This window comes from Mytilus edulis, chromosome 8 (assembly GCF_963676685.1).
Source record: "Mytilus edulis chromosome 8, xbMytEdul2.2, whole genome shotgun sequence".
NCBI lineage: Eukaryota > Metazoa > Mollusca > Bivalvia > Mytilida > Mytilidae > Mytilus > Mytilus edulis.
Window position 1 is genome coordinate 75903004 of NC_092351.1, and position 13264 is coordinate 75916267.

The following is a 13264-nucleotide window of genomic DNA, read 5'->3' on the forward strand; positions in this document are numbered from 1 at the left end:
GTTTACCCTCCTTACTGCCATTGACAACTGTCAAATACATTGATCAAAAGATGTTAAACAAATGGATCTTTTTTATCTGATACCAAACAGAAAACAAAAAAATTGCGGCAAAAATGGTAAACCACAATTATAGATAATTTGCTTACTATATACATGCCACCCGGATTACGACAATGAATGTCTCTTACGTGATGTCAGGGATTGAAACAGCATTTGGATGGCCATTTGATTTACCTCAATTTAGAAAACACTCTTGCATTTAAAAGAGTAGAAGAAGTAGAATTAACGGATTATAAACCGAATGGTAAAATATAATACAAGTCCAATCAAAATAAATACAAACAAGTTTGAATTGAAAACAATTTTCAAACCTATGATTGCCTTGGATAAAAACTGTTTTACACGCATGCATGTTAAAAATGATTTCGTCGTAAAGGTGTCTCAGTAATAAACATAAGCCCATCAATGTTAGTTCTTCTAATTTACGTTCGCTAAATATTTATGTTGTTCTCTCGTCTGGATTTGAACGCATACTACTGAGATATTGTAGCACTAAATCGCCTTACACTGTAAACGACGCATTAAACCACTCTTCAAGACGTGCAATGCTTCACGCTGAAGTGCGTTGGTTAACACACTGAAGTGCAATTGTAATATTGTGACGGTACGTGTTGCTAGATACGCTGAAATGCGTTGGTTAACACACTGAAGTGCGATTGTAACATTGTGATGGTACGTGTTGCTAGATACGCTGAAGTGCGTTGGTTAACACACTGAAGTGCGATTGTAACATTGTGACGGTACGTGTTGCTAGATACGCTGAAGTGCGTTGGTTAACACACTGAAGTGCGATTGTAACATTGTGATGGTACTTGTTGCTAGATACGCTGAAATGCGTTGGTTAACACACTGAAAAGCGATTGTAACATTGTAATGGTACTTGTTGCTAGATACGCTGAAATGCGTTGGTTAACACACTGAAAAGCGATTGTAACATTGTGATGGTACTTGTTGCTAGATACGCTGAAATGCGTTGGTTAACACACTGAAAAGCGATTGTAACATTGTGATGGTACTTGTTGTTAGATACGGTAAAGTGGGTTGGTAGGTACTCTGAAGTGCAACGGTCTCATATGGAAGTATCAATTACTAACTAATCAGGACATATTGGTTTTTTCAAATGTATTAGTAACTTGTTTTGTCATGTCAGCAGAGAAAAGCTCTTTTAAAATAAATATTTATCTATTTATCTGTTGTCATATAAGTTTGCTTTTTAGAAATAAAAACTACACGTGCATTTATGCTTCACTCATATGATAAAGTAAAACAATACGCTTTTTCTGTTAAAAAAAACAAGAGGGGGGGCGATAATGAGCTGCAACTCTACTTAGTATCATGCATTAAAAAACAAACCAAACTCGAACAATTCAAGGTAAGTTTGGCCTAACCAATTGCAGAAGATAAATATTGTTTAAACGCACAATACAGTTGTCCAGATTGCGTCTTTTGTTACAAAGCAGGTTTCATCTCAAAAATAAAACAAAATTACAGCTACTCATTGGAGACAGTAAACTTTTATGCGGATTGCTCATTCTGCTAAAATACTCCAATTACTCATTTCTTATAACATTTCTATCATAAAGGAATGAAACTAACCCCATTGTTTGTATTTATAGGCCTGAAAAGTTGAAATTTTGAGGAACTGAAAGGCATACATTAACCAAAAGAGACTCTATTAGGGAGACAAAGTGGTCAATTAGTGGTATTTATCTTCCTATAATCATCATGTGTGTCTAATTCCATTGTTTCTAGGCAGATGAGATAAATATTTGAGTATTTATTATTCCACACTATATTCTAGCCTTTTAGGGCTTGGTTTGGATTTGTCGAGGAAATTTAGCTCGAATGGCTGTTGATGTCATCTTTTTTTGTACTAGATTTTTTCTCAAACTATTGAACTATTTAGTATTAAACTTGACGGAAATGCATGCAATTACAAGTAATACTAAGGAATAAAGTCACATTCAGTTAATTTAACAGTAATGTCTTATTTAGGTGTAATACCACTAAATTATGTTACGTCACAGACGGTTTTATACGAAAATAGGTAGAAAAAAATTGGCGGGAGATTTTTGTCATTTGATCTTTTACTTTATCATAAGCAAGTTAAAGTTATCAAAAAGTATAACAAAATAGATGGCTTATAATAATACATATACAAGATTTTTTAAATGGGGGTCGATGGACACAGTTTCGAAGGCTTTCAGATGGATAAAACAAAAATTCCAAAACATGACAAGCAACCATTCTCAAAATATTCAGTATATTCCGCTAAATTAAAACAATTCATTATCTACTGATCACAAGCGTCGGATCATCATTCGGCTTTCTCTCATAAACCACGTATGTCTATTGTAAAAATTCATATAGGACCATAGCATACCGTTTCGGTATGGACCATTCAAATATGAAGTTTCACATTTGGGAAAAAACCACCATCCTCCCCGTTTCCCTTCGTCGAGGGATTCAAATTCAGCACAATTTTCAGAATTGTTATCAATGTTGTTCATGTCTGGAGTTGTAAACTTTGTTTGTCTTTCAAAAAGGTCTTGAAGACCATTCAGTGTTATTATTGCCGGCACTAGAAAATATAAAATAAAAATACGAAAAATGAGTAAATAGATTGTCAAAGATAATAATCGCAAAAATTATACTATAAGTTAACTGTGGTGATGGGTACCACATGAAGCACTGTCCGGTTATGTCATGAACATTGGAAATCACCGTTAGTTTATGGTTGGGTTCTGTTTCCTCCGTCTTTAGTTTTTGAGGTGTGTTTTGTGTACCGTAATTTATCAATGAGGTTGATGAATATTCACGTTATTGTTTACTTTTTGTCTAATTTATCCTATTTATTTTTCGTGATATACTCAATATAATCATAGCTATATTAATTTCTGCGAGATCCTAATTGATCAAGTGGACTCGTGCGTCGGTCACAGTGCAATGCGATAGATGCCACAATATTTCAGAAGCATAAGTTTGAATCAAGGCGATAGAAGAACAAAAACATCATACATTGTTAATATGATAATTAACTATAAACGTCATTATATAGGTCTGAATATTGAAAACAACATTTAAACTTATGTAAGGGTTGGATAAAAAACGCAATTTTTATACATGTGCATGTAAAACAAATATCTAGAGGGGTCTAAATACAGCACGAACAACATTTTCAAAAAGACCACAAAATTGAAAAGGTACAATTTGACAAAACGAATTTGACTAACAGGTCTGACAATTGATGGGTTTACCCTCCTTACTGCCATTGACAACTGTCAAATACATTGATCAAAAGATGTTAAACAAATGGATCTTTTTTATCTGATACCAAACAGAAAACAAAAAAATTGCGGCAAAAATGGTAAACCACAATTATAGATAATTTGCTTACTATATACATGCCACCCGGATTACGACAATGAATGTCTCTTACGTGATGTCAGGGATTGAAACAGCATTTGGATGGCCATTTGATTTACCTCAATTTAGAAAACACTCTTGCATTTAAAAGAGTAGAAGAAGTAGAATTAACGGATTATAAACCGAATGGTAAAATATAATACAAGTCCAATCAAAATAAATACAAACAAGTTTGAATTGAAAACAATTTTCAAACCTATGATTGCCTTGGATAAAAACTGTTTTACACGCATGCATGTTAAAAATGATTTCGTCGTAAAGGTGTCTCAGTAATAAACATAAGCCCATCAATGTTAGTTCTTCTAATTTACGTTCGCTAAATATTTATGTTGTTCTCTCGTCTGGATTTGAACGCATACTACTGAGATATTGTAGCACTAAATCGCCTTACACTGTAAACGACGCATTAAACCACTCTTCAAGACGTGCAATGCTTCACGCTGAAGTGCGTTGGTTAACACACTGAAGTGCAATTGTAATATTGTGACGGTACGTGTTGCTAGATACGCTGAAATGCGTTGGTTAACACACTGAAGTGCGATTGTAACATTGTGATGGTACGTGTTGCTAGATACGCTGAAGTGCGTTGGTTAACACACTGAAGTGCGATTGTAACATTGTGACGGTACGTGTTGCTAGATACGCTGAAGTGCGTTGGTTAACACACTGAAGTGCGATTGTAACATTGTGATGGTACTTGTTGCTAGATACGCTGAAATGCGTTGGTTAACACACTGAAAAGCGATTGTAACATTGTAATGGTACTTGTTGCTAGATACGCTGAAATGCGTTGGTTAACACACTGAAAAGCGATTGTAACATTGTGATGGTACTTGTTGCTAGATACGCTGAAATGCGTTGGTTAACACACTGAAAAGCGATTGTAACATTGTGATGGTACTTGTTGTTAGATACGGTAAAGTGGGTTGGTAGGTACTCTGAAGTGCAACGGTCTCATATGGAAGTATCAATTACTAACTAATCAGGACATATTGGTTTTTTCAAATGTATTAGTAACTTGTTTTGTCATGTCAGCAGAGAAAAGCTCTTTTAAAATAAATATTTATCTATTTATCTGTTGTCATATAAGTTTGCTTTTTAGAAATAAAAACTACACGTGCATTTATGCTTCACTCATATGATAAAGTAAAACAATACGCTTTTTCTGTTAAAAAAAACAAGAGGGGGGGCGATAATGAGCTGCAACTCTACTTAGTATCATGCATTAAAAAACAAACCAAACTCGAACAATTCAAGGTAAGTTTGGCCTAACCAATTGCAGAAGATAAATATTGTTTAAACGCACAATACAGTTGTCCAGATTGCGTCTTTTGTTACAAAGCAGGTTTCATCTCAAAAATAAAACAAAATTACAGCTACTTAATTTCAAGAAAATATTGCTAATGATTAATTTCGTTTTATTAATAAGTTGTTCATACAATATTATGTGATGTATACTTGAAGAGAAGTGAATAGTAGTAAGATTAAAATCAAAACATTGTATTTGTCTTACAAAACGTTTTCTGTATGAAAAATACATGTGCATGCTTCCCAAAAAATTAAATACCTAATCTGCAGACTTATGTTGATTTTTAGTCGCCTTTTCCCCTATGGCCATGGTTTGTTTGACTTAGTTTGACATAAGTTTGTTTCCCAAAATTCTTATGCTCAAAACTGTTCAAGATTTGAATTAGTTGTTTCATTCTGTGTTTTATCCGTTGTACGTATTAAACCTGCATTTACAATCTCTTAATATCCTGCCTTTTTAGAAAAAGTGTGGTATGAGTGCTAATGAGACGACTCACCATCAAAGTCAAAGTTTTTAAAAGTAAACCATCATAGGTCAAAGTATGTCTTTATTAAAATCATAGGCCATTTTATATAATAACGTTGTATTTGAAAAATTTACATTGAACAAACGGGATGAAAAAGAATCGAAATGCAGTAACAAGAACATCGCACTTCAGCGTGACCATTGTACTTCAGCTTCCCATCACACCCTGAGTCAACGTATCCTTACATGTCTGAAGTAAGATTATTTTTGACAATATATTTTTGTCATACATTTCAATTCTTTAGAAATCAATTATTTTTGAAATTCAAGCTTTTATATCATTGGATTTCTTATTGCTACATGTGTGACCACAATGGAACGATTCGGTGTTATCTAAGTAATTAATTATAATATATATATTTACAAAATTCAACTATGCGTTGTTATCTACTTTATAAATTATAAAATAAATATATACATACCTTTATTTCCAGTAAAGTTTCCAATAGTTAAAGTATACTTTGAATCTTCATTTCCAATTAAAAACTGTTTATATTTTGCAAAAACTGTAAATCTATGTTTCATTTCATCATGAACTAAGTCGATCCGCAGTTCATATTGATCATTAGAGGTCAACTGATGTAAACGTTCGTTACCTGAAATTGTTAGAAGGGTTGTATATACCTATCGTCATTTAGGAAAGAATGGAGAATAAAAAACAACATGAAGAACCAGAAAGAGGAAGAAAAAAGTAAAACCTTGTATTGGTATATTCATCTTGTCATAACAAAGACACATTCAACACAACGCAAACTATGCAAAATCGAATCAGCACCCCAAATACGTTCCGTTGTTGTTTAATAATAAAAAATAGAAGGACAAATCTGTAGTAAGAATTGAAAATAGGATACGCGTTTTGGGGTCTCACTCACAATGCATTGTGTAAATTTCAATTCGAACTTGTTTAACAGAGTGAGGAAGTCAAATTATGTTTGTTAATCATGGGGATAGACAGTTACTGTAATTTCAGAAATAATTGGTTGGTTTATAATAAATTCGATTAATGCGACTAAGTATCGCAATAATCTTCAATTTGTTGAAGGCGGTCACTATATGGTAGAATAGAATAGAATAAGATCTCGCATTCTGATATATAATACATATATATGTGTGCAAATTTTTCTGACAACGCAAATTAGCCAATAATTAGTTTCATTTTTTTTACTTTTCAAAAGTTGAAACAAAAAAGCTTAATTTCTAAGTTTGTTACAGATATCGGTTCTTGCGAAGTAAACAGTAGATCTATTGATAAATGAAGAAAATCAATATTCTAAGAAAATCGCAAAGAACAATATTGATAGTTATACTAACCTAGCCAATGCTCTTGTGCAACATCACCGAATCCATTTTTGTAATCGTCCCAAAGTTTGTCTCCAAAATTAACGTCTCCGTTAAAGCGTTTTTGAACAACCTTGAAGAAGAAAGTCAAAATATTATTGTTCTTGGCCAAATAATTTTAAACTGTTTCATTTACTTCAAGCAAAATCAAAATAAATCCCAATAAAACTGTGTTTCTATCTGAAATATGCTTGGAAAAACAGATCATGTATTGTGAATTAATTGTACCTTTATTATATCATATGTATCGTTCTCTGCTATCTGTTGTTTTGTCACAATGTATATACTTGTTATGTATTCCCATAGCATATCATTTATGCTTTCGCAAATAAAATATTCATTCATTCATTCAAATGAGTAATTAACACTTATTTGAATTTAGATATGACGCGACTTCTGATTGGCTGATGTTGTTTTGTTTAATAACCATTAGACATAATCAAGTCATGTGATCGTGACATCCAATATGTTTCTTCATGGTTTACTTGGGTTTAAAATAGAATTGGGAATTAAATGATATGAAATCTCTTTTTTCCGTCCATTAAGAAATAACATCAAAATGTGGAGCACAATGAATAACCCGCATAGCAGAAAGGATGTCTGTAAGACATTTGTCAACAATATTCCAAATCTTACTGTATATGGGGGACATTTTTAATAAGTTTCGGAAGAACAAATTATCTTCATTGTTTTTGTTATAATAAACTCTGAACTGGCATTCAGTGACTATGTGTATTATTCTTTATGGATTACAGCTTCTTTATTTCAAAATAACCAACCGTGCGAGGTCTGAAAAGCCCGTCGAAGTGGATAAACACTTTCATCATCTTTCAAAATAACAAGCTTTTTACAAGACTGTTATATATTTGATAGTAAATAAATGAAGAACCTAAAAAAGCAGAAAAAATGGAGGGTCCTTGCGCTTGTTTTTCGAGATATCAACCATTTTAAATTTAGTGTCAACAAATTTTCCTTAGATTGCTGCCTTTTTGTTTCTAAGAAGATGATTAATTCATAATGATCTTATAATACTCTCAAAGACAACGTCTTTAACTATATTTACATCCCAGCTGCTTTGTTCTACCAGGGGAATCTGAGCCGGATCACCCAATCCAGATCACCCCAGCTTGAGTTTCTTTGTTTATCGTGCTTTCCTTTGTTCTGTAACATTTTGGTGGGGTTTTAACCTTTTTGTAAATAAGTAAGTTGTCAGACTGATTGTTCAATTTAGATTTTTGGCGAGTCGGTAAACAAGAGTAGGGCGATTTTTTCATAAAGTGGCAATCTGGTATGGGCCGATTGGCCAGTGGAGCGAGTTGACATTGTTTCATATTTAATCATCGTGTTCGTGGGTCATAAAGAGTATACATTATATAGTAATATATAAAGTATAGGAATGGTTGTATGGCGATCTAAACTAAATTTTATGAATTGTAAATTGTTTTTGCTCTAATTCAAAACAGCTCGGATGTAAAATAGTTATCCCTGTCGGCCATTTGGAGGATCTTACCATGACACACCAAGTCCTCATGGGATAGCTATTACGTGTGTGGACGAGGCGCGCGACTGGTGTGATGAGTTGTGGTCCTGGTGCCTGTGATAACTATTTACACCACTGGGTCTATGCCACTGCTGGTGGACGTTTCGTCCCCGAGTGTATCACCAGCCCAGTAGTCAACTCTTTGGTGCTAACATGAATATCAATAATGTGGTCATTTTAATAAATTTCAAAACTTTGAATTTTTCGAAAAGCTAAGCTCTTGTCCGAGGCATAGATTACCTTAGCCGTATTTGACACAACCTTTTGATATGAGCGTCGTTGGTGGGTCGTGTGTGGACGAGGCGCACGTCTGGCGTGCTGAGTTGTGGTCCTGGTGCCTTTAATAACTAATTATGGAATCAAATTCAGGAAAGAAAAGTAGGGATTCATGGACATTACTTTTAAATTCACTTTGTACAGGGATAAAACCAAATAATTTCAAATGTCTGGTACAAAATCTAAAACATCAACATCAAAATGCTTTATGTACATTGAAATACACTGCTTGGTTAATCACGTGTTTGAAAAAATATAACAACTCACCGACAAAAAACTTAATGTTGAGTCCTCAATGCTCCTTAACATTGTCCCCCTTTGGCTTTACTACAATTTTGATCTTAGAGTAACTAATGCGTATTATGCAGGCAAAACGCGCATTTGTCGTCTTACATTATAAGCTTGGTACCTTTTCAAACTATAGGTTAGACAAAACAATATAGGGGATAATTGATTTTATGTTCGATGTTTATATTTTATATTTGAATGTGGACGATAAAAAAATATGATAAAATTACAAATTCTGCGTCGAAACAATTCATTTAATAAATTCGGTAAGGATCATACGTCAATGCTGTGTTTACAAATATTTGACAACTCTCCGTACTACTCGCTGATCAAGTGTTTATTATGTCGGTCAATGAGTTGTTCAATGTTATGGTGTCTTTCTAAAACAAGAGAATCCATAAAAGGTGCACAGAAAAAGGAAGTACAATTAAGGGTTATAAGATCCCTGTAAGTGAGACATGGACATGTAATCTGTATCATCTCCAAATTTAGGGATTTCAAAATTGAGTAAGTTTAATACAAACTGACCAGCCATCCTCCACCATCCGTTTCCATATCACAGTAAACATTATAGCCTGTCCCTCCCTGTGGATATATCCTGTATACACCACTAGATCCTCTTGTTACGTCCAAGCAATCTTTAGCAATGTTTGCTGAAACAAAGTCATGCTATAAATTAAAGCAACAGTAGTATACCGCTGTATAAATGTCGTGCATCAATTTAGCTAAAACTAATCCATGTAACAAACTAAAACAAACAAAGAAGCACACAAGAGGAAAACAACAGAAAAAGTCTCCTGCTTTCATATTGTCCTTTTGATTTTAAATCTTAACTTAAGTTAGACAGTTTGAAACAGTCATTTTGATCTGACCGGCCCTTACAAAAATGAATATAAAATACTTTTCAGAAAATTTACTGAAAGATTGAACACGAAGTAATATCTTTGTGTTAAGAAATTTTCAGACGATGTTACAATCTAAGTGAGCGCTTTTGACTGAGTTTTTACGTTTTTTATGTTATATAATTATAAGTTAGTCATCAGTTAAGAAATCAGTAACACAAAATAGTGTGTATAATTCTCGGTATAATTATAAACATGTTGATTTCCTTGTGATGCGAAGTTTAATAAATGCATATGCATGTCTTACAGGTATACTTAAGTAGAATGAATGATCCAAAAACTACATAAAATGTGGACTTTTGTAAAAAAAAACTTGTATGCTTATTAAACAATTAGTTAGTAATGGATGTGATGTAAATCTACGTAAAATATGCATGCTCATTCCAGTCAAGGTTTTGTGTGTACATTTCGTAATAGATTAGGAGCGGGGATGATTAAAATCTTCACAACATGTCTATTTTTAATTCAATGTTATGTGTGTATATTTAATAATAGATTAAGATTAGGGATAACTCCAATGCTTCATCAATTCTATACTTATATGTCAAACCTATTTATGTCCATCTAATAATATCTAGGGGAAGAAATTATTCACAAATCTGCACCTTAAATTCAAATTAATCTATATAAACGAGGTAATAGATAAAGAGAAGGGATGATTTGAATGAACAGTCATAGATAAAGTATACACGAGTTACCGTAAGTTCAAAGTTATTTATGTTAAATAAATAATTTGGTTTTCGAAAAGTTACAAAAAAATTGCACCGCTCAAATGCTTTTTTTTGTTTATCGTTCTTGACATATTTGTTTATATTTGTTTGTGTTTATAGTGATTGAGATTAAAACATAATGGTTACTGCTGTACATTTTGTTCACCTATTATGTTTGTTTAATTTGTACATACATTGCTGTTAATGTAATAAAAATGCTACTTGCATACAAATGAGAGATATAGCTCGATGTAGCTTTGTAACCAGGTTTATTCAAAACTTTCTACTGTAGAAAAATAAATGCCTATTCTAACTCTGAGTCAGGAATAGGACAGTTGTGATCCATTCGTTTGATATGTTTTTGCTTTTGGTTTTGCCATTTGAAAACGAATTTTCCATTTTGAACTTCATAGATCGATATTTTTTATCTGTTTTTACCTTTTTTTGGAAGTGTTGTGTGTATTTAAATGGTACGTCATACGAATATGGATGATAAGAAAGTACATATATTATTCGCCGTTTACATTGTTAATGCTATAATATTCATATCCATTTGCTTATCTGCTTATGTTATGGAACTACCATGCTTTGATAAAGTAAACGGTATTTGTTATTTTTTTACATTTTTTGAGGGTCTTACATCTTATTGTTGAGATACGTATTTAGTGTAGTCACGGTGGTATCTTTAATGTTAATGTACAATATATCACCTCAGTCGGTTTCTTAATAGCATTGTTTAAATGCAGCTGAAAACAGAATTTATAAAACTTACAAGATAAATTCGTGAACAAAATTGTTTAATATACAACTAATGTGAGTGGTTATGGTAATATACATTTATGTGACTTGTTTACGGCTGACACTTTGTGTCAGTCCTTTTTTTCTTATAATACATGCATATCTTTTAAGAATTTCACTTTGAAAATAATAAAAAAAAATATATGAAATATGTTTTTTGCATCTTGAACATTGTTGAATAGCATAAAGAACATGCACCACTTACGTTTTCTTGAAGTTTGAATTTTGTTTTCCAGCTCGTTAATTTTCTTGCTGTAGTCTTTTGATATCAATGTATCAACCTTCCTCCAATTTTTCATTTAATTTTTTTTCTAGTTTATTTATTTCAGTATCGATGTAAGATTCAATGTTCGACATGTCTAGATCGACTACAAGCGGAGCTTTCATTTCATCAAGTACCGACACGGAAACCAGTGGATTACAAAATGCCGTACACAGAACTAACATAAAAACAAAAAATAGTGGACTGATTCTCCAAAAAGTCATGGTTGTCTAGGAATCTGAAGTATGGTTGTCGACAACTTAATGAAAACAACTGACAATCGAAATTCGTGTTAATGTTGTATTTAAAAGAGATCCCGTGTGATAATTCCCCTTGTTATTTGGGTTTGAAATCTCAGTAAATTACCATTCAACTACTTAAATAGATAATAATATATAATGTTCATTTTTTATATATAATTGGTCAAGTAATAAAACAGATTTATAATATATAATTTGAAATAATTTGATTTCCACTGAATGTGTGACTGAACTTGATGAATCACCTTTATATTGCTCAGTTTTTATATTTTTATGCTGCGCTTTGTATCACGTGTTATATAAACGATGTAGTTGGATCCTGCACGATTGATTTATTCAACATTAAGATGTTTATGGTTTCTGACGCATTCTTATTGTACATTTACTAGGAAATTTAGAGGTTTTAATAAAAACAAGAAGTTTATGCCGTACCGATAAGTGTTCCCTCGATGTGTTTAGAATGAATATTATTGTGTGTCTGAAAGTACTTATTGGTACAATAGCAAACTAATATAATAGGCAACGTCAAACAACAAATAGAATCAAAACGACAATAAAATATATTGAAAAAAGTAACACCACAAATATACTCCAAGGAAAATTCAAAAAGGAAAGTCCCTAATCAAATGGCAACATCAAACTTTCAAACACATGAAACGAATGGATATAAACTGTCATATTCCTGCGATTGATACACGAATTTTCTTATGTAGAAAATGTGGATTGAACCTGGTTGATAGCTAGCCAAACCTCTCACTTGTATGACAGTCGCATCGAATGTCATTATATTGACAGCTTTCTATCAAATTTTGTAAGAGGAGTTGAGTCAAATATGCAAAGTCTTCTTACAAAAATCAAAAAATCAAATTCCGCTACAATATGATATAATACACAGAGTACTAACATTCCAACAAATTCAATTTCAATAATCAAAAGTTTCTGTTTTAATTGCTACTGCTTTATGAATAGTATGGTGTACATGTGATCGCTCATACAGTGTTATATCGGTTTTGGGAAATTTTTAGGTATTTAGGTCCTCGGTGCTCTTCAACTTCGAACATTTTTGTTTTTTTTGTTTTTTTGTTTTTGTTTTTTGTTGTTTTTTTTTGTTTGTTTCGAGCGTCACTGATGAGTCTGCTGTAGACGAAACGCGCGTCTGTCGTAAATACAAAATTTAATCCTGGTATCTATGATATTACAAGTTATATGTTGTAACACATATGGAGTGGTTATTATTATTAGTACTGGTTTACGTATACGAATTAGTGTATTTTCTATGTGATGGTCTTTCAGTTATATGAGGTATTTCGGAAAACGGGAGATAGATTTTATAAAAATACAGTCAAAACATATCTAAACGAACCAAATTGAATTGTAAGGACACAACTTTGATAATTGGATTTTGTGTTTTTGGACTTGCAATGATTTGTTTTAGTTGTTGTACCTGACTTAATTTAATACATTTAAAATGTAAACACAATTTCTAATATCAAAATAGTTCGGGTATACTAGGTTTCACTGTATAATATACGTATTTATTGCATTGTCAAGATTAAACTAGGACATTTTA

At 32.4% G+C, this 13264-nt stretch overlaps 1 protein-coding gene across 1 annotated transcript; it reads right to left on the reverse strand.

The window, feature by feature from the left end:
• Positions 1 to 2306: 2306 nt before the first annotated feature.
• LOC139487110 (fibroleukin-like) lies at positions 2307 to 11756 on the reverse strand. The gene is made up of 5 exons (XM_071272105.1): positions 11378 to 11756; positions 9291 to 9415; positions 6632 to 6731; positions 5743 to 5916; positions 2307 to 2641 (listed from the first exon to the last, which is right to left on the reverse strand). Exons 1-5 carry the CDS (start codon positions 11469 to 11471, stop codon positions 2361 to 2363), a joined length of 774 nt encoding a protein of 257 aa, XP_071128206.1. The 5' UTR covers positions 11472 to 11756; the 3' UTR covers positions 2307 to 2360.
• Between the last annotated feature and the right edge of the window lie 1508 nt (positions 11757 to 13264).

What these genes read in the sequence shown, in the direction of transcription:
- LOC139487110 (XM_071272105.1), bottom strand. Translation starts at nt 11,471, where the DNA reads ATGAAAAATTGGAGGAAGGTTGATACATTGATATCAAAAGACTACAGC. An exon ending in TGCACAAGAGCATTGGCTAG is followed by an intron (nt 5,917 to 6,631) that starts GTTAGTATAACT and finishes TAACAATTTCAG; the next exon opens with GTAACGAACGTTTACATCAG. An exon ending in AAACTTTACTGGAAATAAAG is followed by an intron (nt 2,642 to 5,742) that starts GTATGTATATAT and finishes TATATTTTCTAG; the next exon opens with TGCCGGCAATAATAACACTG.